Source organism: Anabrus simplex, chromosome 11 (genome assembly GCF_040414725.1).
Source record: "Anabrus simplex isolate iqAnaSimp1 chromosome 11, ASM4041472v1, whole genome shotgun sequence".
NCBI lineage: Eukaryota > Metazoa > Arthropoda > Insecta > Orthoptera > Tettigoniidae > Anabrus > Anabrus simplex.
In genome coordinates, this window is record NC_090275.1 from 95,195,724 (window position 1) to 95,206,084 (window position 10,361).

The 10,361-nt window shown below is 43.5% G+C and overlaps 1 protein-coding gene across 1 annotated transcript in view; it reads right to left on the minus strand.

Moving 5' to 3' along the window:
* The window catches only part of LOC136883287 (uncharacterized), a 97,045-nt gene that overhangs the window by 38,091 nt on the left and 48,593 nt on the right, over positions 1-10,361 (minus strand). The window contains exon 3 of the mRNA XM_067155522.2: positions 254-314. Coding sequence (XP_067011623.1) covers positions 254-314 — 61 coding nt within the window. The remainder of the gene's footprint in view (positions 1-253; positions 315-10,361) is intronic.

The following is a 10,361-nucleotide window of genomic DNA, read 5'->3' on the forward strand; positions in this document are numbered from 1 at the left end:
AGCAACCGTGCAGGCTGTGATGTAAGGTATGGATGGATGGTCAGACAATGTTACCTAGAAACCGTGCAGGCTGTGATGTAAGGTATGGATGGATGGCCAGACAATGTTACCTAGCAACCGTGCAGACTACGTCTTATGGCTGGTGGTCATCTGAAATTAGCAGCTGTTAATGGCTGCCCATTACAGAGAGATATATTATTGACCATTTTATTTTCGCAAAGGGGGAAGTGGTTTCGTTGTATTTTCTACTTACCTCTGGTACTATCCGTCTCGATAGTAACGAACACTGCCACAAGGTTGAGAACTCCAAATACCTGGAACAAAAGGAGAATTTCTTTGTAACACATACCTGCTCCTACGACACGGGAACATAGTGACATTGCACTGCTGAAGTAATAGTGGACATCATTTTTTCATTATTTTATCGTTATGGAGGACAAGTTCGGCTCGCCTCGTGGAGTCCTTGTATGGCAGACCCTCCAACGAGGGTGACGGCATAGTGTTGTGTCTGGGTTTCACGAATATTGGGGACAGTATAAACACCCAGTTCCCGAGACAAGGGAAAACTATTTAAGGTAAAAATCTCCGACCCGGCCGGGGATCGAACCCGGGGCCCTCTGAAACGAAGGCGAGTACGTTGATCGTTCAGCGAAGGAGCCGGACAGAGTAATATTTAGAAGCAGGGATTCTGCAGAACCCCCTCGGCAGGGAGGTAATAATAATAATAATAATAATAATAATAATAATAATAATAATAATAATAATAATAATAATAATAATAATAATAATAATAATTGTACCGGGAGGTACACCTCTACGCCGCACATTTAAATCTAGCGCCTAATAGAACTCTACTGGAGGAATAGTGAACTTGAAACTGGACCAACTTATAAATTTACTCTGAAGATGGCACCACTAAAATTTGATGTAATTTTGTTATTGTGAAGTTTCCAGTACTGTGTGAATTTCTACTTGTTTTGTTTGCCCTTTATCAGAAGTTTGGACTTTCTTCAACAGATGCCACTGCTAATAAACTATGATCATGCACCCTGGTGCGAAGTTGAAGAACCTTGATTTGAAGAAATTTTGTATTCATAAGCTTTTTTACTAAATTTCGTTCATTCATTTATTGGTTGGCAATATTTATTTTTTCTTCCCGCCAGTTTTGAATTTAGCCAATCATGAATTTCTGTAATTAATTTTCCGCATATCACAGGCTTCTTACTCCACTTTTAAATTCTCCAATAAAGTGAGAGAGTGTGGCTGGTTTATTCATGAAAGGTCTCGAACATTCCCCGAGGGGTTATAAACTGCGGATTTTCACGGCTCTTGGCCATTTGATCATCATCTAACTTAGTGTGTGTGTCAAGCAGGAGGCGGGAGGCGCCTCTTTCATCAGGCAGCAGTTCTTCAGCAAGGTAATGGCCAATTAACATTTTTATTTCTTGCTAGCTCTGCAGTTTCACCCGAGGGAGAGGTCCGAAACCTTAACTATGTAACCTACTTTTCTGTAAATGTAACTTCTGCCGGCTTTTGAAATAACTTCATAAAACTTTAACTGAAAATCGGGGATAGAGAGTGAGGTACCCTCTCGAGCTCCCCTTCATACTGGTTTGAGGTGACTACGTTTTGTAACTGGTTTTCTTCCTTTCCGTAATGTCTTTAAAATTTTCTTTCGTATACGAGTCACCTCCTTAGTTTGGGAATAGCCCCTGTTTCATCGGCCTAGTGCCCTTTAGGTTTTAAGGATGCATATTTAGGAGTGCAAGTACTCGCCTCCATTCAGTTTGTGTTTCGGGCCATTTACTGTACTTAACCCGTTTCTTTCCACAACGGGCCAATAGTTTGGGTACCAAATACCCCTGTATAATCATTTTTCCTATTGTAAGTTTTGCCTTCAGAGGCCAGAATTTGTAATTTAATGCTGCCTTGAATAGGCTTGGACAACTGAGAGCCTGTTAGCTCTTTTTCAAATTAAGATTAATGAATGCCTCTGGGAGGCTTGATATTGTGAGTTAGGAGCAAGCGCTCCGTGTATTGAGGGATTTCTGCCCTTGTGTAAATGTGTACATTTGTAAATTCGAATTAAGAGCTCACACAAATGGTAAAACTAGGGGCTGGTAGCCCAAGTGTATTAAAGTTCCGAAATCTTGGATTTTTCCTAAATCTTGTAGCTGAACTGTCATTGTTATCTCACTAAGTGAAAGGTTGTTAAAGTTTTGTTGTTGTTTTTTAAATATAACCTTCAGTTTGAATTTTAAATTTTGTTCTGGACATTGTAGTTAGACACATTCACCCCGGCACCTTCTTTCACCTCTGCTGGTCCACGGGTAACTCCGTAACAACAACAACAACAACAACAACAATAATAATAATAATAATAATAATAATAATAATAATAATAATAACGCTTTTTTGCTGGTTGTTTTACGTCACACCGACACAGATAGGTCTTATGGCGACGATGGGACAGGGAAGGGCTAGGAGTGGGAAGGAAGGGGCCGTGGTCTTAATTAAGGTACAGCCGCAGCATTTGTCTGGTGTGAAAATGGGAAACCACGGAAAACCACTTTCAGGGCTGCCGACAGTGGGGTTCGAACCTACTATCTCCCGAATACTGCATACTGGCTGCACTTAAGCGACTTCAGCTATCGAGCTCGGTTAATAATAATATCCGCCTCTGTGACATAGTGGTTCGTGTGATTATTTGCCAGCCCCAGAGGCCCGGGTTCGGTTTCCGGCTCTGCCACGAAATTTGAAAAGTGATGCGGGGGCTGGAACTGGGTCCACTCAGCCTCGGGAGGTCAACTGATGTCATCTTCGACCGTCATTTACTCGGAAATGATCGAATGTCTACGGATAAGCCGAATTATGTTCACTGAGGAAGTTTCTGGGAAATCGGGTTCCATTCTTCAGACACTGGCTTGGCCTGCAGTCATTCTGTAAACATGTATGAGGTACCGTCTACCGTGCGAAGTCGTAACAAACAAAACTTTTTTGAGCCAGATACCGTGTTCTAGGAGTAGCGTACCTGCCTCTCACCTCAAATCTCCGATTTCAATTCCCGGTCAGGTCAGGGAAGTTTATATTTATCTGAGGGTTGGTTCCAATTTCCTTCATCCTACGCGAGAACAACTAAGGTAAGACAGCGACGTCAGTCTAAAAAGCCAAAAATAAATTTCGTTACGCTGACCACGCTTCACATCGTAATATGCTGGTCTTTGAGACGTGCAGTGGTCGCTTGGTCAACCAAGGCTCATGAAGGCTGTAGTGCCACGGGGGTAGCGGTAATACCTAGGCATCTTTTTCACTGCCCGGTTTTCAATACCGACGTTCGCATGACGCACGAGTTAGCAGTCGAAACTCATTCCAAGCAGTGACATAAATGTACATATCCTTGACTGGAAACATTCCCATTAATCATCCGGCGTACCCATATCACGATTATTGCTGGGGTGTCTGATAAGACAACAGGTGTCAGCAACACAATGCCACAAAACTGAACTTTCAAAAGATAGTAATTCCTTGATTCAAATAAAATGAGAACAAAAACCCGATTCGAGTGCCATTCGTGTAGAGTAAATTCACTATTTGACATAAATATGTCTTATGGCTGGGATTTATCTGAACATTTGCGTTAAGGAAGTTAGTATAACCCCAGCATCCGTGAAGGCTGTGATGTGAGGCATGGATGGATGGCCAGACAATGTTACCTAGCAAATGTGTAGGCTGTGATGTGAGGTATGGATTGATGGTCAGACAATGTTACCTAGCAACCGTGTAGACTATGATGTAAGGTATGGATGGATGGTCAGACAATGTTACCTAGCAACCGTGTAGACTATGATGTAAGGTATGGATGGATGGTCAGACAATGTTACCTAGCAACCGTGTAGACTATGATGTAAGGTATGGATGGATGGTCAGACAATGTTACCTAGCAAATGTGTAGGCTGTGATGTGAGGTCTGGATTGTTGGTCAGACAATGTTACCTAGCAACTGTGCAGGCTGTGATGTGAGGTATGGATTGATGGCCAGACAATGTTACCTAGCAAATGTGTAGGCTGTGATGTGAGGTATGGATTGATGGTCAGACAATGTTACCTAGCAACTGTGCAGACTGTGACGAGAAATATGGATTGATGGCCAGACAATATTACCTAGCAACCGTGCAGGCTGTGATGTGAGGTATGAATGGATGGCCAGACAATGTTACCTAGCAACCGTGCAGGCTATGATGTGAGGTATGAATGGATGGCCAGACAATGTTACCTAGCAACCGTGTAGACTATGATGTAAGGTATGGATGGATGGTCAGACAATGTTACCTAGCATCCGTGTAGACTATGATGTAAGGTATGGATGGATGGTCAGACAATGTTACCTAGCAACCGTGTAGACTATGATGTAAGGTATGGATGGATGGTCAGACAATGTTACCTAGCAAATGTGTAGGCTGTGATGTGAGGTATGGATGGATGGTCAGACAATGTTACCTAGCAACCGTGTAGACTATGATGTAAGGTATGGATGGATGGTCAGACAATGTTACCTAGCAAATGTGTAGGCTGTGATGTGAGGTATGGATGGATGGTCAGACAATGTTACCTAGCATCCGTGTAGACTATGATGTAAGGTATGGATGGATGGTCAGACAATGTTACCTAGCAACCGTGTAGACTATGATGTAAGGCATGGATGGATGGTCAGACAATGTTACCTAGCAAATGTGTAGGCTGTGATGTGAGGTCTGGATTGTTGGTCAGACAATGTTACCTAGCAACTGTGCAGGCTGTGATGTGAGGTATGGATTGATGGCCAGACAATGTTACCTAGCAAATGTGTAGGCTGTGATGTGAGGTATGAATGGATGGCCAGACAATGTTACCTAGCAACCGTGCAGGCTATGATGTGAGGTATGAATGGATGGCCAGACAATGTTACCTAGCAACCGTGCAGGCTGTGATGTGAGGTATAGATGGATGGCCAGACAATGTTACCTAGCAACCGTGCAGGCTATGATATGAGGTATGGATTGATGGTTACACAACGAAAAAATGAAATGGCGTATGGCTTTTAGTGCCGGGAGTGTCCGAGGACAAGTTCGGCTCGCCAGATGCAGGACTTTTGACTTGACACTCTTAGGCGACCTGCGTTTCGTGATGAGGATGAAACGATGATGAAGACGACATATACACCCAGCCCCCGTGCCAGCGAAATTAACCAATTAAGGTTAAAACTCGCGGCCCTGCCGGGAATCGAACCCAGGACCCCTGTGACCAAAGGCCAGCACGCTAACCACTTAGCCATGGAGCCGGACATGGTCAGACAATGTTACCTAGCAACCGTGCAGGCTATGTCTTATGGCTGGTTGCCATGTGAAATTAGCAGCCATTGATGGATGGCCATGACCGAGAGACATATTTATGATCATTTGATCTTCCGTCTCAGAAACTTCGTCTACTCGAACAACAGGCTGCACGCACGGTAATGCATATCAGGAATTATTTCATGTTTATTTTCAAGAACTAAGTGTATTATCTTCAAATGAGCCGAGACAGAGAGTCCGCTATAAATACGCAACCATACGATTCTTTAAATGAGCCAAGGCTCTTTGCGTCTCGCTCGCAGCGAAAGCCCGGCTTTCCGCCAATGTCCTGTATTCCGATAACGATTCGTGTTTTGTTTCACTGCGAATCTGCTGACTCGTGTGCCATAAGAACGTTGCTGTGTGATTCGATTCACTTGTGGTGATGGTGGTGATTTTTGTTTTAAGAGGAAGTATAACTAGGTAATCATCCTCTATGGCAAATTAAGTGAAAAATAGATTTAAAATAAAACAAAACAACTCATTCAACAGAGCAATTTGAAAATTAATTACAAAATAAAACAAAAAATATTGTATTAAGCCGAAAAATAAAAAAAGCATCAACAGAACACTTGAAATGTGGATACCCTTGATTAATCCGCTCTAACATATAAAGCGAATGACGAGATCAGCAGTAGTCGCGTCAGGTGGTGGTCGTGATTATTGTTTTAAGGGGAAGTACAACTAGGCAACCATCCTCTATATAACACTAATCAGACCGAAAAATGGAAGAGATCCGACACTTCGAAAAATGAAGATATCGGCCAAAAAATGACAGGAGCCACGAAGGGCGTGAAAATGAAAGACTCCATAGGCCTCGAGTGCTCTAATACCGTAGGGGTCGGAAAAGAACAAGAGTTGACCAAGGGAGGTCGGATAGGATAGATGAAAGTGAGGAGCCTGGCACAAGTAAGTGGAAGCAATGCCAGGACTCAGCTAAGGGCCCCATGGTCGCAAACCCACGCTCCCAAGCTGAGAGCCCCTGGGGCCCCTATTAGTCGCCTCTTACGACAGGCAGGGGATACTGTGGGTGCTATTCTACCGACCCCACCCAGAGGGGGGTCGGCTATTAAGAGTTCGGTTGTCTGCTGCAGACTGAGGCTCCGTCTTAGGCCGGAGAGATCGGCGTACGCTGTGAGGATGTGGGCCACGGTGAAGTCAGCACCACAAGAACGCACTGCGGGGTCTTCCCCCTTCAGGAGGTAAGAGTGTGTAGAACTTCCATGACCTAACCTCACACTACACAAAAACACGGCCTCTCTCCGCCAAGGCCGGAAAAAAAATCACCACACGGTAGTTGTCTTCTTAATTGCTCTCAGCTTGTTGGGAGTTCGGATAGCTGGCCACTCCGATTCCCAGGACGCCAAGTTGTTTCAACGTAGCTGAGAACTAGCGAGTACATTCACAGGTCTAGGAGGTAAAAGTACCGCTTCCTTTGCAACTTCATCCGCAGGTTCATTTCCTGCAATCCCGACGTGCTTTGGAAGCCTTGCGAAACTTATTCTGGTGCCAGTATCACAGAACCTGGCAAGAAGGCCACGAATCTGATGTACCAGTGGGTTTTACGAGAAGCAGGGTCAATAGATTGTAGAGAACTTAACGAGTCGGTACACTCGAGAAAGTGGTTTCTTTCGTCACCCAGTGCAAACTGCAGAGCTTCTAAGAGGGCGAAAAGCTTCGCAGTATATACCCTATAGAGAGTAGGAATCAAGATCTTCGTGCTGATGTCGAGACGAAAGAGCATAGCACATTTTCTCCGATCATAGTACCATCCGTGAAGACATGTTTTGCAGCCGGATACTCAGTAGCCAACACTAACTTTAGTCGTCGTCGGGCGATCAATCGTACACGAGTATGAGTGTCTTCCTATGCAATGCACTACTAAGGTTGTCTCTTCAGATGACTAAAAAGGCCAATCGTTGAACAGCATATTGTTCCACAGTGCGGGCAGAGGTTTTCTCGGCTGGAAGAGATCCCTTTGTTTGAACACTGCCGGAGCTTCCTTCTAGCTCGTCTTCTTTCTTCATTTTGACGGCGGAGATTTTCAAATTGTTCACCTGCACTGTAGGTAGCTTTCCTCCAAACAGTGCGTTCATGATCAAGATCTTCCAAGTTGTTCAGAGGAATGTTACAGGCTTTAATGTTTTGTTTTATTAAGTCTTGAAGACTTTTGGGGGCCACTAATGCTGTTGTTTTTTTGCCATCAGTTAATTCTGAGTACATCACTTGTTTCGGAATGCGTTGGTTGGATGGATATTCAGACATGATGGTGTACGATCAGAGATATCTAACCCCCGATTCCTTACCACCTGTTTTGGAACATCTTGTATTTAAAGAATAAATTTATTTTCTGCGGTTACGAGACCTATTAAATATACAGTAGACTCATTCTCATTACGTGACCACCATTACAGTAGAGCTGAACAAAAATAACAGCCATGAGAACTATCCAGTATAGACGATCTCTCTACAATTTCATTGTCAACATACTGTATCATTGTCGAGACATAAGTGAAGCATGCGTGGAAACAGCATGGAAATATAATGTGCATACCTTTTAGTATACGAGGGGCACACCAAAACTGTCTAATCAGGATTGCATGAACATGGTGCGATCGATCCATTTTTTTAATGGATACTAGAGTGGCAGGACACTCGTTCTTCGACATGGTGAAAAACTTCGCTGTCCTGCATTCCAGCAGGACGGTGTCCCAACTCACTTCTGAAGAGATGTTACCATATTCCTGAATGAAACTTGTCATGGCTGTAAGATAGAAAGAGACGGTCCTATTACCAAGCCTCATCGATCTGCAGTTTTGATCCTTTTAGACTTTTGCATGAAGGTTTAATTAGGACGTTGTGTATAGAAGAAAAGCTCGAAATCTGGCTCATTTTGACACCATATATCACTGAAGCAGAGGAGTGAAACAGGCTTCGGCAATCGGCACAATTTCTGTCCTCGCCGTTAGATGGGGACTTCATTCATTCCATTCTTGATCCGGTCGAATGACTGGAAACAGGCTGTGGATTTTCATTCTTTCAGATCACTGAAACTGTTGAGCCCATAACGCCTGGACTGTAAACAAACACGAAACAAGAGCTTCAACATCGTTTAAATATATGTAGAGCAACAAGTGATAGTTAGAGCCCTGCGCGGATATACAAAATAACATCCGATCCGCATCCGTACTTCCTTCATTCGCACCTGCATCCGCGAATGGTTATCCGTATCCTCAAATGGTTATCCGCGGATACTGTAAATATTTACCTACAGTATATTACACCCAATATATTGAAACGGATAGATCTCTTAACGCAATACAACAGGCCGGATACATGGCACCAGAACTCCTATAGTCACAGGTTTATAAGGGATTTTCTCTAGCGACAAGTACTGACGTATTGATCTCTATTCCTTTCTTCCACTAGTTGCGGGCAGAACCCAGTTAGGCTTAGGTCAGATTTACGGCTTTATGATCTCAAGGCTCTGTATATCACCGTTCTCGCAAACCGATGTCAAGGGTCTCTTAATTATAAGCAAGTGTATACCTAAGTGAAAATAAATAAACATCATTATTTAGAAATTATCAGCAAAATTATTCGCGGGTATCCGCATCCGTGGAGGGCTCTAGTGGTAGCTGGTAGTAACGTTGAACTGTACATAAACATGTTGTATGAATAAATTTAAAACATCTTATGCGGATCCAAATCCGAAATACCCCAATACGCGCCGAACCCACCCTGAAATGCCTTGGCATCCTCTTCGACCAACACCTAACTTTCCATCCGTATTTCCATAACCTACAAATCAAGACTGTCACCCGTCACCGACTGGTTCGTCGCCTAGCCGGCAGTCGGTAGGGTATTAACTCTTCCCTTCTCCTTCTCACCTACAGAAAAATCTATTTCCTGTGGTCTCACCACCTGGGCAGCCATAGCCCACTGCTCTCCATTGAACGCCATGCCCCCCGGCTCCCATTACGTTTTCATACTTCCGACTTGTATGATATATTCCCCTTACCTTAACTTGTCTTCTATGCCCTAATTCATTTCCAACGTGCCTCCCCTCGAGCCCTCAACTGAGACCACCCCTCACTTAACCAACTTCTACGTAATCCGCATCCCCCTTCCCCACACTTTATTCAAACTTCTCTACATCTTTGCCGCTCCCCCCCCCCCCCCCCCCGCCGTAAGGTGATGCTTAACTGTGATCTGTGACAAAACGCCCTCACAAAAATAAGAAGAAGACAATAAATGATCCGCAAAAACAATTGTTATGGGAAACCTTGTATATAAATAATGTAAACAGACACTAAAAACCAAATATGTATTATGTACGACATCTTGATAAAACTTAACTTGTACATATCCCAAACTATGTACTTTGAATAACAATAATGAAAAAATACAGACTAAAATAAAAAAAGAACAAATACAATTAGCCAATACGCAAAACCCCTCCCATCTCCTTATTTCCACACATCTCTTACCCAACTCATAAATCCCTCACTCGAGCTCTAACCCGCCTGAATCTCCTGGCCAGAGAGAAGGCGTTACCTTCTAGGTGGCCCACCTCCCTTCAGGAGAGGAATGAAAACTTGAAAGAAAGAATCACCCCGATGGCAGAAGATGGAAAAGAGCTAAAGTATCTCCTCCTAATGAAGGTGAGAGAAGTAAGTTCCAAGACAGGACTAATGTTCAATTCAAATAAATCAACAAAAATCATTGCAACTGAAGCGATCACTTCTTAGCATAACGAGAGAGAAACAATGAATCTTGTTCCTAGTTTCATCTACCTAGGATCGAAGATAAGATCACTGCAGCCATGAAATTAAAGACGCTTGTTCCCTGGGAGAAGGCCAATGGCCAATGTCGAAAGTGTTAAGACTAGAGACATAACGTTAAGAACAAGGACATCCTACGTATACCAAAAACTATGGTCTTCCCAGTAGCGCTGGACAAGAAAAGGCTGAACGTCAAAGAATAGACGCA